The sequence below is a fragment of the Hemiscyllium ocellatum genome, chromosome 21 (assembly GCF_020745735.1).
Source record: "Hemiscyllium ocellatum isolate sHemOce1 chromosome 21, sHemOce1.pat.X.cur, whole genome shotgun sequence".
NCBI lineage: Eukaryota > Metazoa > Chordata > Chondrichthyes > Orectolobiformes > Hemiscylliidae > Hemiscyllium > Hemiscyllium ocellatum.
In genome coordinates this window covers 43299610-43324036 of record NC_083421.1, presented here as the reverse complement: position 1 = coordinate 43324036, position 24427 = coordinate 43299610, and the positions used below count along the sequence as shown (strand labels likewise).

At 37.7% G+C, this 24427-nt stretch overlaps 1 protein-coding gene across 4 annotated transcripts in view; it reads left to right on the top strand.

Moving 5' to 3' along the window:
* dennd1a (DENN/MADD domain containing 1A) overlaps positions 1-24427 on the top strand; it is a 509155-nt gene that overhangs the window by 358157 nt on the left and 126571 nt on the right. For all 4 annotated transcript variants that reach the window (XM_060841064.1, XM_060841063.1, XM_060841067.1 and 1 more), the window contains exon 13: positions 4456-4581. In XM_060841064.1, coding sequence (XP_060697047.1) covers positions 4456-4581 — 126 coding nt within the window. The remainder of the gene's footprint in view (positions 1-4455; positions 4582-24427) is intronic.

Sequence of the window (24427 nt, the reverse complement as noted above, 5' to 3'; positions counted from 1 at the left end):
ATATACCCATCCAAATGCCTTTTAAATGTTGCAATTGTACCGGCCTCCACCACTTCCTCTGGCAGCTCATTCCATACATGTACCACCCTCTGCGTGAAAAAGTTGCCCCGTAGGTCTCTTTTATATCTTTCACCCTCTCACCCTAAACCTATGCCCTCTAGTTCTGGATACCCCGACCCCAGGGAAAAGACTTTGCCTATTTCCCCTACCCTTGCCCCTCATAATTCTATCCTCAGCAGTGTCTTAAAGAATAGGAGAAAAGAAGAGAGGTTTAGGGAAGGAATTTGAGAACAGACATTGAGCAGATGAAGATACCATCACCAATAGAAATTAGGGATATGCAAGAGTTGGAGGAGTTAAGATTTTCGAGGCAAGAAGGTAGGGCCATGGAAGGAGATTGAGAATTTTAAAGTTGTGGGTTTGTCAGGAAGTATAAGTTGATGAAGAAAAGGAATTTGGGTTTTGATGATCTGTAGTTTATGAAGGATTAGAGAGGAGAGGCTGAACAGGACTGTGTTGAAATAGACTTAAAGCTAATCAACTTGTTAGAATAATCATCAAACCTTTTGTAGAAACTCTAGGCATTTTGACGTTGTATGTCTCCAGTCGTAGATAAATCATTGCTCTCATTGTTAGTAAGCAATATGTCTTGTTTTATATTACTGTGTGTTCATTGTTCAGCAAGAATGTATGTTTAGAGTAGCTGGAGTTGATTGAATCTCCCATTAACTTCAATTCTGTCTTCTCTATCATGAGGTGTGTGACAGTTAATTTTCCCATTGGAATATCCTGTGCCTCGACTTTTATTTCTGTCACAAATGCTGTCATTTCAATCATAATTTATCCTAACAATCCATGTATATGTCTATTATATCCAACCTCAATATTGAAGCAGACTAGTGCATTACAACTTCAAATCTAATAATAGAAAAGATGTGTAATACTTGACACCTTTGTATCTTTTAAAAGCCTTATTGCTCTTCAGTTTTCGGTGAGATTTATTTGATCTTGCACAATTTCCTTTGGTATTCACTACCATCACAAATTGTGTGTCTAATTTCATCTGCATCAGCTACATCAAATTGTTTTCTACATGAATTGTCTGCCTACTATATTCTGCTTTGAGGTTTATTTTAAAATTTATAGATTTTCTTATTCTGAACAGAAAATAAACTTGACTTGCTGACCCTCAAGATATTTTGAATAGAGTCAGTGGATGAGTTACGCTCACGGGTTTTAGTCAGTAGTGCTGTGTGAATCTACAGAAAGGGGTTTGCTTTCCATTGCTAGAATTTTTAAAAATGTATTTTCTGGGAAGTTGTGTATTTCCGGAGAAGTGCAGTTTGTCGAACATGCTTGAGGCCTCACTTGTCCATCAGCATTCACTCATCATTATTCAGATGCACCAGTCATACCTATGTAAACATAACGTGAAATCACTGCTTCATGAGAGGGCTGTTGTATAGCCACTTAGTTTGTTTTTCATCATTTCTACCAACATGAATCACTGCCACTAAATTCCTTTCATTCATTCTAAATATTCTCTGTAACTATAAATTTGAGAGTTTGCCCAAGTGAAAAAATCACTACACTGATTTTGTTTTTGCCAAATAAACCTTTTTTATCTGGAAAGTTTGGGAAAGGTTTCTTTTGTATATACTTCTGACAGAGACTGAGGAGCAAGAGAACATACCTTGTAATGGACCAATGAAAAAGATAATGGGGTTATTAATGGCAATGAAAGAAAGGGGTGTAAAGTAAGGTGTGAAAAAAGAGAATAAGTCCTTGCAACTAAGTGAAAAGTAAACAATATGCAAACGCAACATTGCTATAGGGGAGGTTGTGAGTGATAGGAAGACAAAGTAAAGAAAAAGGGTAGTGGATGCAGACTGGGTGACCATTCTGCAGAGACCCCCCATACCATCTGTAGGAGTGACCCCAACTTCCCAGTTGCTTGCCATTTCAATAACAACCGTACTCTTATATAAATTGTTCTGTCTTGGGCCTGCTACATTGTTCCAACAAAGCACGGTACAAGCTCAGGAAATGCAATCATGTCTCACAAACTTGATTGAGTTTTTTTTTGAAGCAAGAATTGATAAGCACAGATTGGTAGACGTAATCTGTATGAATTTCAGTAAGGTGTTTGACAAGGTTCCTCCGTGGGAGACTGGTTAGCAAGGCTAGATCTCTTGGAATACGGGAGAAGTAGCCATTTGGATACAGAACTGGCTCAAAGGTAAAAGACAGGGTGGTGACCAGTGGTGTGCCACAAGATCAATGCTGGGTCCACTACTTTTCGTCATTTATATAAATGATTTGGATATGAGCATAGGAGGTATAGTTAGTAAGTTTGCAGATGATACCAAAATTGGAGGTAAAGCAGACGGTGAAGAAGTTATCTCCGAGTATAATGGCATCTTAATCGGATGGGCCAATGGGCTGAGGAGTGACGGGTGAAGTTTAATTTAGATAAATGTGAGGTGCTGCATTTTGGAAAAGCAAATTAGGGCAGGACTTGTACATTTAATGGTAAGGTCCTAGGGAGTGTCGCTGAACACAGACCTTGGAGCACAGGTTCATAGCTCCTTGAAAGTAGAGTCACAGGTAGGCAGGATAGTGAAGAAGGTGTTTGGTATGCTTTCCATTATTGGTCAGAACATTGAGTGTAAGAGTTGGGTGGTCATGTTGGAGCTATACAGGACATTGATTAGGCCACTTTTGGAATATTGCATACGGTTCTGTTCTCCTTCCTATCGGAAGGATTTTGTGAAACTTGGAAGGGTCCAGAAAAGTTTTACAAGGATGTTGCGAGGGTTGGAGGATTTGAGCTATATGGAGAGGTTGAACAGGCTGGGGCTGTTTCCCTGGAGTATCGGAGGTTGAGGGGTGACCTAATAGAGGTTTATAAAATCATGAGGGGCGTGGATAGGGTAAATAGACAAAGTCTTTTCCCTGGGGTGGGGGAGTCCAGAACTAGTTGGCATAGGTTTAGGGTGAGGGGAAAAGATATAAAAGAGACCTAAGGGGCAATGTTTTCGCACAGAAGGTGGTATGCGCATGGAATGAGTGGCCAGAAGAAGTGGTGGAGGCAGGTTCAATTCCAATTTTTTTTTAGATTAGCTTCCTTACAATGCGGAAGCAGGCCCTTTGGCCCAACCAGTCCACACTGACACTCTGAAGAGTAACCCACCCAGACCTATTTTGCTCTGACTAATGCACCTAACACTATGGGCAATTTAGAATGGCTAATTCACCTGATCTGCACATATTTCAAAGGCATCTGGATGGGTAAATGAATAGGAAGGTTTTAAAGGGATACGGGCCAAGTGCTGGCAAATGGAACTAGATTCGGTTGGGATATCTGGTCGACATGGATGAGTTTGACCAAAGGGTCTATTTCCATGCTATACATCTCTGACTCTAATATTGCATTTTCAACTTAGGCACTCTATCATCTGTGGTGTCAAGATTGAATTCAATAATAGCTTTATGACTATCCTCCATTTTTCTCATTCTCTTCACTGACCCCTTCCCCCACAACCATGTCAGTTTTGTATATTGTTTGTATGTAGTAGTGACAACCCATTCTCTCTTTATTCTTTACCTTTTTTCTTTCTCCACTATTAATAATCTCATTGGCATTGGGCCTCCTTCTAATACCTGCTGTCTTGCTCCTCCTCTGCCTCTGTTCGAAGTGTTAAAAAGTGTGTATTTTTCCATTCAGAAGCAGTGTCATACCGGATTCGAAACATTGACGGTATCTGTCTCCACAGGTGTTGCCAGATCTGCTGACTTTCTCCAAAGTCCTCTGCAATTGTTTCAAATTTCCAGCATCTGCTATATTTTGCCTTAAAATGTTTTTTTTTTTCTCTCTGTTTCACTTGCTATAGTTACTGTTTAAGTTATATTCTGTTTGCAGTGCAAAACTGTAACTTTGACTTGGGAATGCAATTGTTAGAGAAAAGAATCAAAATGATACTAAATACATTGTCTGAGAAGGACACCAAGATTAGGTGATGAGTCAGTCATTATCTCAACTAGTAATATCCAGCAAAGTTGAACAACTGGTATGTGTTTTCATACTCCAAACTTGTATCCATGAAGAATAGAATGGTGACACATATCCTTATATTATTCAAGTGATTTCTCTGATTATTATGAAAAGAATCAATGTTTTATGTATGCCAAAACAGTTTGGAGCTCAAGTTGATATGAGGTTTCGTTTGATTAGAATTATTACAACTCTCTTTGGATTGCGATAATGTTGTGGCTTATTTTGCAGGTGTAATATCGCCAATTGTGTCAGTTTAAGATGTGATTACCAAAGCTAAATTTTATCTTGGGCTTAATTGGCGAACCTTATCACCATGATGCTTTGTATTTGTTTCATTATTAGACACTTCAGGGCACTGATTATCTCTTTTGATTCCTTATTTTTATTCAAATATACAGTTGTCAGCTCTAAAGAACAGACTGAAAAAAGTGTCAACAACCACAGGTGATGGAGTTGCTCGTGCATTTTTAAAGACTCAAGCGGCTCTGTTTGGCAGCTACAGAAATGCTCTGAAGATTGAACCTGTAAGTTATTATTAAGGCATGCTTAATAGTAAGCCAGCAGTCCTGAACACGTCTAAAAAAGTAATGACTGATATTTGCATTATTTCATTTTGAATTACACGTAAATAGATTTTCTATTTCAAGTTTTAATATAGAAGAGCATGCATAATGTTTGCTTTTAGTAAATGCAATTTAATATATAATCAATATTTCATTGATAAGTTATGTAACCAATTTCTCATATTATTGTGCAATAGAAAGCTATAATGTACATGGAATTAAGTTGAAGAAACTAAACAAATAATGAGTGAGGATATGTAAATATGTTAATAATGTTTTTAAGTTTGTAATTTCATTATTTTTCTTACTGAGTTTTCCTTTAAAATTTCTCAACTACTATTCTCCATCACTACTGTACAGTATTCTGCAATATGAGTGTGTTCAGGAAACTTGTGTCATTTCTGATGAGCTTTGCATAAGCATTTATTTCTATCAGCTATAGAAATGACTGTCATAAAAATTAACATTATGTGAAAATAGATTGATTTATAGTATCTTGCCTGCAGAGCAATGGTTAGATTTGCAATTCGAACGCATTGTCATATTGATTCTGTGTGCAGAAATTAAATACTGAAAGGATGCCATTAAACTGTCATGATTAGTATATATCTTGTTTTGCAAAGAGAAACAAACTATATTGGGATGATAACTGCTTTATCGCACAATTGATGGTTCAGCTTATTAAGGCACTAGATAACAGGAGCAGGAAGTATGGCTCAGCTACTCGTTCTCTGATTTCTAGTGTACGCTTCACCAGCTCATCTCAGTGGTGGTGTTGAGAGTTAGTCTCAATGCCAGTGAGTTAATGAGGGAAAAAATTTGCTGTAGTTTCTTGTTGTTATGCAGTGCCCGTAGCTGGAAGTGTATATGCTTAAACAGATTCAGGCTTGACTGTAATCCTGTCATCACCTTCAGCTCTTCAGTTGAATAAAATTGGGGGTTAGTGGTTACTGTTTTAATGCAAATGTTAGTAAAGTACTGGAAGCAGTTCCTAACAAACAGTGACCATATTTGAAACAAGCAGTGGGAATGAAATTAATGATCCAAAAATAAAAATAACTTATTTATTCTGATAAATGCTCTGATGTTTTATTTTCAAACTTGTATGAAATATGGGCTTCGCTGGTCTCTATGATATGTGTGGGCCTGAATATCTAAACATAAAGGTGTGACATGTGTTTTTACTGTGGAAAAAGCTCTGCAAGACTTCTCAGAATGGAGAAGTCAAACAGACAGATGCTAAACCACGGTAGACTGTCAGGAAAGGTGACAAAATAACATTGTCAGAAGATGGTTCTGCAGGATTTTAAAAGGAAAGAACTCTGAGAGTTTTACTTCTAGTTTTTTTTACATTCATTCACAGAATAAGGGAAACATTGAGTAGGCCAGCATTTATTGCCCATTCCTCGTTGTCCCAAGGGCAGTTAAGGGTCAACCAACTACTTTGCTGTGGGTCTGGAGTCACATGTAGGCCAAATTAGATAGGGATGGCATTTTCCTTCCCTAAAGGACATTAATGAACCAGATGGACTTTTCCTGACAGTCAGCAATTTGTGTCACATCGTTGTTATTAGACTCTTAATTCCAGATTTCTATTGATTTCAAATTCCACCATCTGCCATGATGGGATTCAAGCCCTGGGTCTCATGATTAACAGTCCAGCGATAATACCATTAGGCCATTGCCTCACCTGAAGAATAGAAAGAAAATAGTGCATTGAAGGTCAGAATAGAATAACTGAAGAATAGGTGATACAAATCTGTAGAAATATTTTATGACAGCTGAGGGAAAGATCATTGAAGACAAATAAACTACATTTAGTATGTTGAAGAAGAAGTAACAAATGCAGTAATGGATGTAATTCACTTGTAGGATATTGACAGCTGAGTTACCTGAGGTTGAATTCTAGCAAGGAAGACAATAAATCAATTCTAGATGACTGCAGATACTGTAAAGGTTTTTGTGACAGTGGCGGTGTAGAGTTAACAAAGTAATAGTGAAATAAATGAGCCACTATAGTGTGACAGAAAGGTGACAGAACAGCTTACTAAGAGTTTGCATGACTTTATACAGACTGATTGATTGAATGACCAAAGACAGACTGGCCAAAATTATGTCAAACTTGGAGTCATGTTTTTCAGGTTGGAGCTGCAAAAAGAAAATGAATTAAAAAGTTATTTTTTTATCAAACTTTTCTAATTTTTATTCTTATTGTTGGACTGATCTTTCCTTCCTTGTCTTTCTCTTTCTATATCTGATTTGAAATTGAATTTGCTCACTTTAAATAGTGCTTCCTTTTCAATTCCTCAGTCTTATTTCTCAAGGAGATGTATGGTTGATTTCTTTGATCACCTAGGTCTCAGATACCATGTCGCCATTACCAGATTACACTCCAGTATATTCCTTATTGTTATTCATAACCCTGTGATCTGAACTGGTGACTTGGGTCTGTCTTATTTGTCCCACTGTGCTTTACAATCTTTTGAGGGTGAAATAGACAATCCTTTTTAAGAAAAACCCAAATGGATGGTTAAGTTTCTTTATTGCTCAGAAACCAAGTTCACGGAAATAGTTGAATTTGTACTTGCACTTGTTTAGTTCAGTCAGTACAACTTGTCTTTGTATTAGAACACAAAATGATGGTCATACTAACTGCCCTCATCAGTGGGCCTTCTTGCTTGACTGATTTCGAACTGCTTCCATACATTGTAACCTTCTTCCTAGTATTTGGAAGGCACTGGCCGAGTGATATTATTACCAGATGGTTAATTCAGAGACCCAGAAAATGTTCTACAGACCAGAGTTTGAATCCTGCTCTGACAGATGGTGGAATTTGAATTCAATCAATATCTGGATTTAAGAATAAGCCATTATCGGTTGTTGGAAAAACTCACTTGGTACATTAATGTCCTTTGGGGAAGGAAAGTACCATCCTTACCTGGTCTAGCCTACATGTGACTCCAGACCCCACCAGCAATGTGGTCGATTCTTAACTGCCCTCTGGGCAATAAGGGATGGGTAATGAATACTGACCTAGCCAGCAATGCCCTTATCCCAAGGATGAACAGAAAAAATTGCTCAGCCTGAGTAATGTTGCAACTTTTGATTTCCCAAGGGAAATCCAACTTTTTTTTTAATCACCATATTCAGTATCTGCATTTTTGGAAGTTATCTCTCAATTGCAATAGGTCGCTGAGATCTTGTGTCTCTATTCAGATGGACCTTAAGTTTTCTTGACACTATTAAAGATGATTTCTCCCAGTGTCTTGGCCTTAGCTGTTGTGTACGCCATCTTTGTTTAACTGAGACAGCCTGCTTTTTCTATAGCACCTTGCTGTATGTAAATAAGTGGCTGTGTTTCCATCCTGGGTTTTAAAGGAAGTAGGTGAGAATATTATAGTGGTGCTAACTATGATTATAAAATTGCACGTAACAGTTGAGGACCAGTGAGAAGGGGAAAATGGGGAATTGCAGATCTTTTCATCTAAGATCTATTATCATTAATTTGAAACAGTTTTCAGTGATAGCTTATGTGCTAGGATCTGTTGTCTACTGTTTGTAGTGATCTTTTAAGATCAAAGTGGGTTGGGGTATATTCTGAAAATAGATCAGTTGGTTTTCTGATTATAACATTAGTAGGTTTCAGAAAACGTCCTTGCATCCTGAGGTTCCCATCGCTATGAACATAGATGTGAACTTGCATATTAGAAGTATGTGTAGATGGCTTGATGCCTTGAATATGAATGAACTGCTCTGAAGCAAATGGATGAAACTGACTGCAATAGGTTTGAGCTAGCTTTATTTTTTTGTTTGGTAGCACAGAACACAATGGGAGGTCAAGTAAAGAGAAAACAAGCAATATTCTGTTTGAATTGAAGGTTTCTATTTGGCAATTTTCAAGCAGTGATTTTGAAGGTCTCTGAGAATGGAGGAGAGGCTGTGTTACTCTGTGCATTAGAGAACAGAGTGCAATTAGAGAACATGGAGGGCAATGAGTTGTGATTTGCACCACAATTGTCAAAGGCAAACATAAAAGGCAGTTACTACCTGAAAGAGTTAACTGTCATTGTGAAAAAAGCCCAACATTTCAACTCCCCCTCCCACTCTGCCAAGGACATCAGGTCCTGGGCTGCCTCCACCGCTCCTTCCTCACCACCCGACGCCTGGAGGAAGAACGTCTCATCTTCCGCCTCGGAACACTTCAACCCCAGGGCATCAATGTGGACTTCAACAGTTTCCTCATTTCCCCTCCCTCCACCTAACCCCAGTTCCAACCTTCCAGCTCAGCACCATCCTCATGACCGGTCCTACCTGCCGACCTTCCTTCCCACCTATCCACTCCACCCTCCTCTCTGACCTATCACCTTCATCCCTACCCCGATCCACTCATTGTACTCTTTGCTACCTTCTCCCCAGCCCCACTCTCCTCCCATTTATCTCTTCACCCTGAAGGCCCCCTGCCTTCAGCCCTGGTGAAGGGCTTTTGCCCGAAATGTCGATTTTCCTGCTTCTTGGATGCTACCTAACCAGCTGTGCTTTTCCAGCGCCACTCTCATCTAAACTTTGACTTCCAGCATCTGCAGTCCTCACTTTTGCCTCCTGATTTCATTAGAGCATTTATTCAAACATGAACAAAAAAACTGAATTCCAGCAGGAAGGTGAGAGTGACAACTCTTGACATCAAGGCTGCATTCAACTGTGTGTGGCATCAATAAGCCCAAGTAAAACTGGAATCAATGGGTATTGGTGGCAAGCTCTCTGCTGACTGGAGTCATACCTGGCACATAGTTGCATTTTTGGAGGTGTAAGACATCTCAGCTCCAGGGCTTCTCCACAGGAGTTCCTCAGGGTAGTGTACAAGGCCCAAACATCATCAGCTGCTTCATCAATGACCTTCCCTCCAGCATAAGGTCATAAGAAGAGATGTTCGCTGATGATTGTGTAAATATTCAACAGCATTCACGACTCCTCAGATACTGAAGCAGTCCGTGTTCATATGCAACTAGATCTGGGCAATATGCAGGCTTGGGCTGACAAGTGGCAAGTTACATTTGCACCACACAAATGCCAGGCAATGACCATCTCTAAACAGTGGCAACCATTTAATGATGATACCATCATTGAATTCCTCCCCCCCCAAAATCAACATTCTGCGGTGTTAGCATTGACCAGAAACTGAACTGGGCATGTCACATATGCACAGTGGATGCAAGAGCAGGTTAAAGATGAGCAACACTGTGGCAATTTACTCACATCCACCACCTTCATGGCACAAGTCAGAAGCGTGTTGGAAAACTCCTCACATGCCTGGATGAGTGCAGCCCCAACAACACACAAGAAGCTTGACACCATGCAGGACAAAACAACTCACTTGATTGGCACTGCGTCCACAAACATCCAATCCTTCAACCATTGACACTCAATAGCAGCAGTATACTCTAACCACAAGACACACTGCAGAAAACCTCCAAAGATCCTAAGATAGTACCTTCCAAATCCATGACTACTTCCATCTTGAAGGAAATATATCACTGTTCCTTCACTGTCATTGGGTCAAAATCCTGGAATTTCCTCCCAAAAGGTGTTGTGCAACCTCTAGCACATGGAAAGCAGCTCACCACTTCCTTCTCAAGAGCAAGGGATGCACAATAAAATGCTAGCTAGCCAGCAATGTCCACGTCCCATGAGTGAATAAATAAAACTGAAATCATCTTGTCCAGTAGTTCTTTTTCTGCGGGGGATCTTTTGTTTTCTAAAAATTAATAGTCTCAACAGAGATTGCAATATGATGGTATCCTGACATGAACACTTTGAAAATATCCAGCTGTTTAGAGAGGACCAGTATGGACTTGTAAAGGGTAGGACATACCTGATGGGATTGATTGCATTGTAATGAAGAGTTGACAAAAGCAATGGCCAGGGAAATGTTTGAGGATGTTATTAATAAGGACTTCCAGAACATATTTGAAAACATATTCTGCAAGACATTATTAGATAATGTTGGAGCTCATGGATGAAGGATTTTTTTTTGTGTGTGGCAGATGAAGTTCAATACAGAGACGTATGGGACATGATACATTTGGTGGAAAAAATATGGTGAGACAGCCTAACATAAAGGGCTCACACTAGTCTGTAAATGCCTGATTAGGTCTGACCTTTGAAGCTAAGCAAATTCAGGACTGGTCAGTATTGTGCCTCACATCATCAGGGATCTTGGTTTGATTCCAGCCTTGGATAGCTGCCTGTGTGAAGTTTGCACATTATCCCTGTGTCTGCGTGGGTTTCCTCCCACAGTGTAAAAATGTCTAGGTTAGGTGGATTAACCATGCTAAAAACCCCTAGTTTACACGGATGTCTAGGCTAGGTAGATTAGCTATGGGAAATTCAGGGTGACAGGGATAGGTTTGGGGATGGGTTGCTCTTCAGAGGGTCAGTGTGAACTTGATGGCTGAGTACCCTGCTTTCACATTGGAGGGATTCTGTGATTTAGGTGGGAGACCACCTGGGTATACCAGGTGCAGTAGGTTTTGTGTGTTGCTGAAATAACTCAGTTGGGAGAGCTTTAAGCTAAAGATCTAAATGTCGCTAGTTCAGTCTGGGGTTTTGCTAGTGGTTGAGTTTGTTTTAGAAGGCTCTTGTGCACAGAGAGTAGTGTCTCTAGCTCTGGACCAGGTGGTCTGAATTCAAGTCCTACCTACTCAGTGTTATGTAATAATGGGTTGATCAAAAAATATCTAATATAAAGGGTATTACTCTAAATGGTGTACATGAGCAGAGAGATATGATTGTATATGTGCAAGAGTCACTAAAGATGGCAGCGCAGCTGGGGAGAGCTTTATTAATAAGGATGCAAAGTGGAAGAGTAAGGAGATTGTGTTAAATTTGTCTTAGACTCTAGTTAAACATCAGCAGGAGAATTGCATACTATTCTGGGTCTCTTGCTTCATTAAGATATAAACACTTTGGGAGAAAGTGTTAAAGACTTTTATGAGAACAATGTTGTAGCTAATGTTGTGGAGAATGAATTCTTGGAAAGTATGAAAAATAGTTTTCTAGAGCAGTGTATTGCGGAACTGACTAGGGAATGGATTATTTAGATTGAATATTGTGCAATGAAAAAACGGCTAGTTAATAAATCCTGGTGTAAGGGAGTATTATGAAAACATGATTATAATATTATAGTGTATTACTTTTTGAACTATATCATTTTCAAACTCAATTTTAAAAAACTGAGGTCTTAACTTTAAAAAAAGAAAGCTAGTAGGGACACATTGGCACTGTGGTCTGGTTGTGGACTCCTGTGGTGGATGGCTGGAAAGAAGACTGTCCTCTTTACTACTCTAGCTATCAACATCTTCAGATCACTGCCTGCAAAATGTAGAGCAAGATCTTTCTTTCTTCTGTGTTGAATTTTCGGGTTTGAGCATCATTTTATGAAGACCGGTTCCAAGCTTGCAGTGTCTGAAGTGTAATGCAGCTGGGGTTTAAGTATGGCATCAAAGATGTGATGGCCTGAAGTTCCTGGCAACTCTGAGCCATGGCAGACAGCACCATGAATCTCTCTCCACAAAACACTAACTGTAAATAGGAAAATTCTGCCCACAGTCTCCAAATGAGGGGGAGATCCGATTTAAACTGAGATAAGGTGTAATTACTTCATTCACAGTGTGATAAATCTTAGGAATTCTCTATCCTGGAGAGCTGTGGAGGCTCAGTTCTGGAGTATATTAAAGACTGAAATCAATTTCTACATGGAGGGATACAAGGTAGTGCAGGAAAGAGGTGTTGAAGTAGAAGCTCTGCCATGATTCCATTGACTGGTAGAGTGAATAAAAAGGACTGAATGACCTTATTCTGCTCATGTTTCATATTTCTCATGTGACATGATCTGTGCAAAAGGAGGACTATAAAATAAGACATTTTGAATGGACCAACTTCAACATATTCCTTTGATGATTTCCTCTTATGGCCAGCTCAAGAGTGTAATAAAATAATTATTATCTACAGCTTTTGGTCTGTAAGATAAATTATTGCCTTCATTTGAAGAAGTTACTGCTAGCATGAAAAAATGTCCTTTCACTTCTGCCTTCCATTATAAATCATTCTTGACTCTTTTCTAACCTCGATTGGTTAAACAGATGATATAGTCATTTTTTTTAGGCAGTTCCATAATTTTAATTGGTAGCCTGAAGTGGTTGGATTTAAAATTAAACTGCTTCACACAATGTGCAGTGATGCCCTATGCTGGTGGACACAGAGTTGCCCCTTAGTGCCTACTGTTTCAATTTACTTTCAGTTTGAGGTACGGAGTAAGGGCTTTAGTGTCTTTCCCCTGAGCTGCTATCATTGGGCAAGTTATTTTCAATTTCTGCCAGCCAATTCAAAACAGCACAATGAAAGACTAAGACTTGCTTTCTCTTAGACTGATCTATTGTCCAAAGACATTGATATTAGATAAGACAGTATAATTTTTCAAAAATATGGGAAAATATGGTTAATTTATATTTTACTTACCTAAGTTAGAACACACGGTTTGAGGTTGCAGTTATCTTTCTCGAGGTATCAAGCCATACTCCATCAGGAAAAGGTTATTAATCATTCAGAGCACAGACCAAAACTTTGGGGAATTTACAGTTTTTTTGCACAGCCCAATTACAAATGTAGTTCTATCTGTTTAACATAAATATGAGTAGAATTATTCAATTTGTATCTATCTGATCTGAACCTGTCCCATTTATCTTGTGCAATTGCAGCTTCAGTGATATTAGTGATCATAGAACTTCATTTATATCTAATATTTTCTGGAAATGTTGTATTAGCTAGTTTGGAGAAGATTTGTAGCTCAGGTTGAGGTTCTGGATGTAAGTCTGCTCACTGAGCTTCCGGCAAACCTTCAGTTCAGCAAGCAAACTTACATCCAGATCTTTATCTTAATTGTGCTGTGTACAAAATGCTCATCAAAAATTGTATGCTATGTATGGTCTATCTATCATAACATTTATGATGTATAATGCACATGTGAGTTCTTAGAAACAGTGGCTATTATCAGCATTAAACTAATAAACAGGACCACAAACATGTTTGTAACATTGTGGTTCTATGTAACTCTAGTATTGTTTTGACTAAACTTAATATAAAGCTAAGAACACAATTTTTTGTGTAAATATTTCTCAACAACTCGTTCAGAGATGTTATTCTACATGAAGTGCGACTTGAACTTTAGCGTCCTGACTCCAGTATATGGACATTGCCACTGGACCCCAAGAGCCCTAACCTTTTATGCAAGATTTTTTAGTTCAACCTATTTAACTGTGTCATGATATACATCTGGAGTAGGTTGAACTTGAACCTGAGTCTTCTGGCTGACTTTTTATGCAAGTTATTTCTAATCAACCTGTTCAGCCATTTGTAACGCACTTCTAGAGCAGGCGGGTCTTCAACCGGGCCTCCTGGCACAGAAGTAGGGACGTTACCACTGTTACACAAGTACCCTCAATAATTTTCTTATTAACTCTTCCAAATGACACGTGCTTGGAATAAGTTAAATACTGGTTAAATTTACAACATTTGGGTAGTGCTTAGAAAAGTCGCACTTTGAAAACTTTCTAACTTGTTAATTGTAGTTATTTTGTGTTGTGCTACTATCTGAATACATTTAATTGTATGAAATATGAGAACATGTATAATTTATTTTATTGCAGGTTCCCAAAGTTGAATACTGATGTATTGTTCAATTTTTTCACTGAAATTTTAATTATTTTATTTGATACTGTATAATTGAAAAGTGATATACTGTAAAAGGACTGCACATTTATAACTATGTGGTAATCCCCTAACTAATTTATTAAATAATCTTTGAAAGTATAAATTATAGATATTTTGCTACAACAGGTAAACAGGCAACTGCTAGCAAGACCAAAATTGAAACCCTTTGAACATTTTCCACAAATTTTAACATTATGCTGTATTAGCAGGCTTTGAACTATTTGACTGCCTGACAATGTCATAAAACACTTGGGTTGTCCAGAAATCATTCATCAGGTTTCTCAACAAACCTGGTGAGTAACTACCCCACTTAAGACGGTACTTCCTTGATTCCTATTTCTTATACTCTTAAGAAAACAAATAGTTTTTATGAATCTCAGACCAGATTAAAAGTTGGAAATGTAGAAAATGTATTTTGAAATTCTCAACTGTCAACTTAGTAACTGAGAATTTTGTCCCATGCTGCTGTAACAAGTCTATTTTGTTTATCGATGTGTCTGAATACTTAGCAATTTAGAACTCTACATATTTGCTGTTTGCAATTTGTTGAGGAAATGTCCATCATATTTGGTGAAGATTTATTCAGCAACAAATCTTTAAATTCTGTGGTGCTGCAATTGTGTGTTTTGTTAGCTAGTGTTTTCTATTTAGCTGCATCCTAGTTCTAGCAAACCCACATAAAATCGTAAGACTTTATGAAGGTACAGTTTGTCTATAGGGGCTTGAGGACAGTAGTAGAACTGGTTGAGGAGATTGAAATGCAGGATCTGAGATCAGAGCAAGAAAGCTGGCGAAACGATATCATATTTATCTATTCCTTAATAGAATGAGTCTGTCACTAAGATTATGTCTGGAATGCAGTTACAAAGGATTGTATCTGTACCTATCATATAAGAAATGTCTAGCAGCGATAAGGTTGACAGCAAGAGTGATGAAATTGTGAACCACAGATGTAATGAATGAAATAAATAAGTACATAAGTAAGGGAGAGACTTTAGAATAATAATAAAAAATTGAACAGTATTCATTAAAAGTGACACTTATCGAGCTACATGATTAAGTTGGAAGGATGGTATGTAGTCTTCATGTGTAGAAATGATCATGTATAGATAAAGATTTCAGATATTCAGAAATTGATTATTATTTACATGATGAATTTAAAGGATCTGTTTTGTCATACTATGGCAACCTACATCTCTCCAATTAATTTTCAACTGAAATAGAATAAACTTCAATTGTGAGTGAGTCACCCATGGCTCAGGAGTCTCATTGTTGCCTTTGAGACAGAGGGTTGCAGGTTTGAATCCTGCTTCAGATACGTGAGTGCAGAACTTTGACTGACATTCCATTGCTACACCGAGTGAGTCTTTTGGATGAAGCTCTGTTTTCTCAGTTGGGCACTAAAGAACTTGTGGCTCCCTGTTCAGAAAGGGTTTGTCTGTGCCCGATCCAATATTTATTCCTCAGTTATCAAAACTAATTAATTGGTCAGGACCAAAGTGTTGTTTATGAGACCATACTGTGCACAAATTTCCATGTTTTCAAATTGCAACAGTGACAGAGCATATTGAGCATTCAAAAGTGATTTACAGTCAGAGATTAGGAAGGGTGAGTGTTTATTTCTTACTTTGCCTTTTGCTTACTTTTGTATCATTTGGAAAATCATTGAAGCTGCTTTACAATGCTACTTTTGATTGTGATGTTATCTGAGTAGAAATCCTCTTTATTTCTATCTATATTTTTCCAAATGTGAAAGGAGAATAAAATTGCAAATATCTATGTGTGCTGTTTTAAATTTAGCAGTAATGTCACTGTCTCAGTAATATATATACTATGAACTAGTTATCTCTGTGGTAAATTTAACATGTGCATTGCCATCAAAAACAAAGGATGCAATTGTCTGTAGTTTTTGAGGACAGATTTTAAATGTATGTCAAAAAATCCGACAAAATGATCCAACAGTTCCACAGTGTATGATGTCACAGTTTTGTGTCTAAACTTTGAAGAAATATCTAAACTTTGAAGAGAAAGAAGGCATTTATTCATCTTCTTTAAGAATTAACTTTCTGTTGCAGATCATAACCTAAATGCTTTGCATTGCCTTCAAACTCAAAACACTTATGCCATTTTGCTGAATTTGATCAAATCCCTTTTCATTGTGTCAATATATACAGCTTTGGGTGACCATTAGTCTGTGCTGTAAACATGAAGTCTGAAATCACACTTTTCTGCCGTGAATCTCGGGGGATTATTTTATTTTACTCGGTTTTGTGCCTATTATTTCTACCGAATGCACCATCATTAATGTATAGATGACAACACATGCTGAAGGATCAACAATTCTGACTGTGTTACTGTAGGTTTATTGAAGAATAATTTCTGTTGATTACAAGAAATAATAAGGCCAATGGGAAATCATGCATAATATGTGGTCTATGCTGTGCTGCTGCCTACAGCTAAACAGTATTAGACAGAAATTTGTGCGCTTCCTATTGATTGCATTGTTAAGTTGGACTAGGTGGCTCTTTGTTTCATGAATTTTGTAATCATGCTTCAGCAACATTTTTAGAAGTTAAATTGATTTTAATTAATGTATTTTTACTAACCTGTTTGCCTTCCTTACATTTTAATATGGCAGTTGTACTAAAGTTTACTGAAAGGAGTGCTTATCTGCACTTTTTCTTGTTGACTTATTCCAAAAGATAATGAGTCTCGTCAAAGGTGACCATTTTTTTGACAGATGGTACCAGCCTATGCAAAGTGGTTTGCTCCCTGTTCCAAGATTGAGCAGCAATAGACTCACTTTAGGCAAGCACAGACAGAATTGGACAGTGAACTGACATATGGTATATGTTCTTCAACACACCTTGGAAGGTCGTCAATAATAATGTCAAGAAAAGTAATATATGATACTACCCAAATGCTATTTGATTGTAGAAAGTATCTTCAAACCCTAAAATCTAATACCTTAGCTTGATAATCATGTCTGAACCTTCTGGAACAAATAGGAGATGAAGATAGCTATCATCCTCAGTCAGTAGCATCAATCTTTTACATACTTTGCTTGGTAGACAGCTGAGCAAATACCTTTCTTGTTGCCAGAATTTGTACACTCCAAAAATGTGAAATAATTTAATAAATGAGGGTAATATGGTCTATGTAAGATACCATTCTTATCTGTCTTATAGAGGCAAAGGCAAACTGTTAGTCTGATTTATGGTACACGTTGACCTTGTAGTACTGAAATAAGATTTTTATTTTTATTGCAGTGAAACTAAAAATGTTAAAGCTATTTGTTAAAGTTCTGTAACAATACCTAATTTCCACATAAACTGTCAAAAATACATACTTTACATACAACTTCTGATCTCTGGAACTTTTGTGTCCCAGTAGCAGTAATTTGTAGAAATTCTTGGCTGAGTTAAATATGATTTGCTTGTTGAACCATGGTGTCTAATTAAGACCTTTAGACATGGGCATATGCTCTTTGGCCCTTCAAACTTGCTTCACTATTCAGTAAGACCATGACTAAACTTCTCATTTAGCTCCACCTTCCCACATTATCTCCACTTCGTTTAAGTCCCTTTTGAATATGATTTGAATATGTTCAATGAATCAAAGTTCTCCTGACTACAAGATTTCAACAATTCATAACTCTTCTCGTCTCCATCTTATATGGGCAACCTATTATACTGAGCCAGTGATTTTTTAGTTTGAGACGACTCAGTCAGGGAAACCTCCAGCATATCTACTCTGTCAGTACCTTTTGATTTTTATTACTATCACCACCTACTTCCAATTTTTTGGAAATACAAACTCCATGTGCTCAACTTATGATTACGCACAGTCTTTCTTTAAAGGAATCATTCTAGTGAATTGTCAGACTCCTGTAACACAAGTGTAGGTTATCTGCTGTAATGTGAGTTTCATTAACGTGAATTCACTAATGTGATTGACGAATTGGGGACACTGTTTCTAAAGCGCAAAGTTTGGCGATTATGCGATTACATCACCAACACTTTAAGAGTGGTTTCTAAAGCACAATTTTCTATAATGTGATGTTGCACAAGAATGCAACTATCACTTATTGAAGAACTATCTGTATACCAACCATACAATGGTCTCACTAAGCCCTATATAATTGTTAGAGTATTGTACTCCAAGCCCTATGTAATATGTAATCTTTGCTAGTTGCTCACCATATCTGTTAACTTTCCATTACCATAATTGTGTGAAAGCAGTATCTAGATCTCTCTAAATGCCAACATTTTCTCACCATTTAAGAAATATTCTATTTGAACTTTAGCTTCCAAAGTGGATGACTTCACAATTCTATTTAGCATATTCCATCTAGCTGTGTTCTTGTATTCTTGACTATTCGCTTAACTTGCCCATCCTTTTGCATACTCCTCATAGTTTATTTGCTCGCTTAACTTTGTCTTTGAGAAAACTTAGACATATTAAGTCCAGCCCCCACATCATATTATTTAGATTGTAAATATTTGAGGCCCTGTCCATTAATTAATTCTCAATCCATTATGTTACAACTGAGGTTGGGGAATGCTCAATTGCTCTATTCCTGCTACTCCACAGGTCACAACATAAAATAAAAAATATGCTTTCCAGATACTAAACAACTGGTTAAATACCTTCTGTATATCAGGTTTCAAACAAAATATCAATCAAGTTCCTTAATAAACACATTTCTGCATTTGTTATTAAAACAGTTTATTCAATAAAGATACATAATTGATTAATCTACACAGTAAGGAATATAAAGTTATAAACACATTTCTGTGACACAAATTGCACATATAAACAGGACATACAATCTTTAGAGAAAGAGAAGGAAAGAATAGATTTACTTTCAGAGATTGGCTTTCTGGGAAAAAAAATGCACAGTTTGGCTAATGGGTTATTCCTACAGGAAAGAGAATAAAGCTTAGTTACTCTGGAGTTTGTTGCATTTTTGATCTGGCATGTGGTCAAGTCAGTAATCTGGCTCAATTGTCTGAGATCTTGCAGACAAAGCTTGCTCAGGAAATACAATCTTGAGACGTTCTTTCAATCACTCTTTCAAAAGAATAAATAGGTTTCATCTTGAACTGATGCAGAAGTCCGCTTTTCAGAAGTAGAAGACATAACTGAGTAGCATGTTCAAGTCTGTCTCTCCTCCAGCTCTGATTATTCTTAGCAGACATCCCTACGGATGAATCTAGAAGCAAGAACCTCTCCAAGCTTGTCAATGCTTAAAAAATTCTCAACAAGACATAGAGCAACCGAAGCTGCTATCACCAGTCAAGTGATTTCCAGGAACCCATGTTTAACATAATTTTACATGAACATAACCAATAGAATGCTAAAACTTGTAACTTTTAAATAAAATTGCATTTTTAAAACTGTTAAGTATTTCAAACTGTTTTTGTTGTATTCTGAAGAGCGATTAAATTCTGAATACCCTCAAGACCTGCTAACAACTAAATGTTAAGTTACCATTGGTTCTGTTTACTTCAGATATGAGGTCTTAAAGAATCACAGATCTCACCCGAACAGAATTCTAAATGTTGCAGGTTACAATATAATACTCCTATATCCTCCTAAAACAACAAAACACCTAACATACTATAGTAATAGCATCACATTTCATTGCTAAGCACAAATCTGATATTTATGGAGTGGAAGAGGACAAAAAAAAACCGGATTTATACTTTAACTGGGTGAGAGAGAGGGTGATGGATAGGAATAATGGAAAACCCATGAATGTGAGGTTTTGCTCTACTTGTTTTCTCAATTTTATATAGTGGTGGTGAGAGCTTATGCCACTAAGGTCAGGAGATCTGTGAGGCAGGAATTTCTGTTTTCTGCGCAAATGAGATTCTAAAGATTGCTGTCACTTTCAATGAAGACACAGTTTTACCATTGTTGCTCCTGCTGTTGCTGAAAATAAAAGTCTCCAGCATAAAACATCGCTGAGTAGTTAGAAATATTAAAATGGCTAAATTTTTTGCCTTTTTCTGAGAATTCTCACAATGTAAGAATGTACCTGGAGATGTTCAGCATGTAGAATCAACAGGTGCAGTATGAGGCCCAAGCAGGAATATAGTTGAAAGGCCATGTAAATGGGGAAGGACTTCATGAAGATTTGACCCATTTCGTAATGCTGTCTAATGTTTAAAGCAGCTTGACTCTCTTAATTTTGAATAAACAATAGTAATTTTGAATTCTCCATCCACTGTATTGCCCATCATTGACCCTCCACAATTGTCTTACTGCCCTATCCTCACTTGTGATCTGCCAGTTCTCGCTCCCTGGAGCTAATCTTTTAAACCTTCTCTTGGATGATCTGTTACAAAATTATTTTCATCCTTTCTCCGAGCGAAAGCAAAATCTTTGATGCAATGTGAGCAACATCACATTAAATTCAAAACTTTGACCCCATAATCGATATCTTTAAAAAAACTTGCATTTCTATTAACTCTTCTCCTGACTTCAGGATATCATAAAGTGCATTGCAGCCAATGAATACTCCTGAAATCTAATCAATAGAATCACATAGGAAAAATGGGAGTGAACTCACACACAGTAAGATCCCTCAAACAGCAATATGATAAACAAGCAGATCATCTGTTTTTAAATGTGTTTGATGATGGATGAAAATCTTGGCCAGCATATCGACAAAACACCCTGTTCTCCTTCAAATGGTGTTATAGGATATTTTACGTCCACCTGAGAGGGCAGATGGGATTTGGGTTTAACATGTCTGACAAATGGCACTCCAACAGTGCATCACTCCCTCGGTACCGAACTGAAATGTTAGTGCTAATTATTTGCTCAAATCTTAAGAGTGAAACATAAGAGTGCCATCTTTGAGCAAATACGGATAACCTATTTTTCCCGATATCTTTACATGTGTGTGAGATGTTTTGATATTGGTGTATACTTGCAAACACATACATTCGGCTTAGTGAGTTAATTTAAATACAGGATTTCTGCTTATTCTTTCATCGGAGATGCTAACAGAATCAGAATTTCTCTCTCTGGTAAAAGCTACAGAAGACACTCCACATTTAAAAACTGGCTTGGAACATCAGTATAAATTTTCTCAAAGGTCTTGCTTTGTGATTTGTTTCATGGTTTGAAAGTCTGAAATATTGAAAATATAGAAATCTAATTGAGAACTACATTTTACCTGAGTAGAGAATGATTAAACTCAGCAACTCCCTTTTTTCAAATAAGCCCATTTTTTTTTTTCCCAGTGCACATTTTGACATTTTATTGTACAAAAGTTTATTGTCAACTAAAATGTATTGTTCACGGCCATTAAAGTAAATATTCTGGACAGACTGATTATTGGCAGACAGCCAGAAACCAAGTGTATTATTGCAGGTTCTTACAAGGTCTTCATTATCTGAAGTCTAATCTTCAATGAATTGCTGCAAGCCTGTCAGAAATTTGGCTTGCAGGAGGCAATCTCAATCCCCTCATTGAAGTAGTTCAGCTTTGCTATACATTTTGCCATTATTACTTGAATTAGTGTTGAGTTTTTTTCGTGATTCCAATGTTTACGCAACTGAATTAGTACAGAGAGTGGCAACATAAATGCTTGTACTAAATAAAGAAGTACAAGCAGGAGAGGGTCACAAGTTGCAATGATATTCGAACATTTTAGTATCTCATCAATTTCTAATCATTCATTAATAATTTCAGAAACCTAGTTTAATACTCTAATTCAGATCTTTGTGAGCATTATTGCAATTTGCTCATTTTACGCTCCACACATCAGGAGAACAAGAAAATGTGTTGTTAATCATGTTTTCAGCTGATCGGAAAATAGCTACTATTTTTCTGGTAATAGATAAATTCCCATTCCCTATTCTGTATCATTAATGAATAATGCATTGTTTCCTGGATAGCACGTAAATTAGTCAGTTTCATTTGTAGAAACGTATTTTAGTTTTGACTTGTACCTGTCCTTCATTGCTGCACATTGAAATTGTGTATGACGACTCAGTCTATTACCATAAGCTGTTGTATGTTAACCCGGCAGCTTTGACAGCTTGACATAACCTATTTTGTCATTGAGTGTGTAAATCTGACATGTTAGTTCATTTTTGCTTTTTCCCTTGGCAAAAGTTTGCTAATGGCAAAATATGTTTTGAGTAATAAGTCAGACTCTTCTTTATTTCACAGATTTCTGATGCACAAATCTCTCTCCTACACAAAATAATTTTGGTTTGCTCCAACTAAGACTCCTAACCCTGCCCCCCAAATTAAGCTTAAATGTATTTTATTGAATAGTTTTCATGTTTGCGAAAGCAAATGAGTATAGATTCTGATATAATCTAACATTGTAAGCGAATCAGGAAAGGTTAGAAAATATTGAGGAACTGTTGTGCATTCAACTTTATGATTCGTAAAAAAATTGAAGTAGTAATCTCAGCTGCTGTTTGCTAAGTAGAAAAGCAAATTATGTCCAAAGCAGACAATTTTTCTCATGCCCACCTCAGTTCCTGACCTCATTAAAGTCTTGGTTCAAATGTGGACAAAACATGACTTCCAGAGGTGAGTTTGAGTGTGTGCCTTTGACATCAAGGCCACGTTTGAACAAGTGTGTATGGAATGAGCTGCCAGATGCAGTGGTGGAGGCTGGTACAATTGCAGGATTTAAAAGTCATTTGTGGATGGGTATATGAATAGGAAGGGTTTGGAGCGATATGGGCCTGATGCTGGCAGGTAGGACTAGATTGGGATATCTGGCCCACATGGACGGGTTGAACCAAAGGGTCTGTTTCCATACTGTACATCTCTATGACTATAAGTGTGGCATCAAGGAGCGCTCGCAAAACTGAAGTCAGTGGGAATCAGCAGAGCACTTGTTGCTGGTTTCAGTCATACCTAGCACAAAGGAAGATGGTTATTCTTGTTGGAGGACAGTTATCTCAGCTCTAGGATAACACTGCTGGAGTTCCCCAGGGTAGTGTCGTAGGCCCAACCATCTTCAGCTGATTCATCACTGATCTTCCCTTTATCACAAGGTATGAAACGGGATTGATTACTGAGAATTGCAAAACATTCACAATACCTCAGAAACTGAAGCAGTCCATGTCCAAATGCAGCAAGATCTGGATAATATCCAGGCTTGGGCAGAAAATTGGCACGTAACATTTGTGCCACGTATGTCAGGCACGCCCAACAAGAGACAACTTAACCATCATCCCTTGACATTACTGTCACTGAATCACCCACTACTAAAATCCAACGAATTACCTTTGACCAGAAACTTAATTGGACTAGCCACGTAAACACTGTGATTATAAGAGCAGATCAGAGACTAGGAATGGTGAGTGATTCATCTCCTGACTCCCCAAAGCTTGTCCACCACCCACATGCACAAGTCAGGAGTGTGAATGAATATTTGCCTGAGTGCGTACAGCTTTAACAGTACTCAAAAAGTTTGACAACATTGTTGCAGTTGAAGTACTTTATATGGATTTCACCACAATACCTGACATGGCAGATTGAAAAGGAGGTAGAAACACAAATTAAGTTGGCAAGTTGAATCCGAAATATGCTTCATGGTGGGAGATAGAAAGTGATGGTGGATGGCTGTGTGACTGAAGGGTGATATCAATTTTATACCACAGGGATCAGTGGTGGGTCCCTTATTGTTCATCATTTATATGAATGATATGGAATGTCGGAGGGTTGACACAAAGGTTGGCTGGGTGGCTGAGGCGCACAAGGAAGTCTTCTCTGCAGAAGGGTGTAGACAGATTGGTCACGCTGACTAAAATAAAAGCAAATTACTGCGGATGCTGGAATCTGAAACCCAAAGAGAAAATGCTGGAAAGTCTCAGCAGGTCTGGCAGCATCTGTAAGGAGAGAAAAGAGCTGATGTTTCAAAGCTTTAACAAAGGGTCAGTTAGACTCTAAACATCAGCTCTTTTCTCTCCTTCCAGATGCTGCCAGACCTGCTGAGATTTTCCAGCATTTTCTCTTTTGGTCACATAGATTGTTCAGTGGCAAATGGAATTGAACTCTG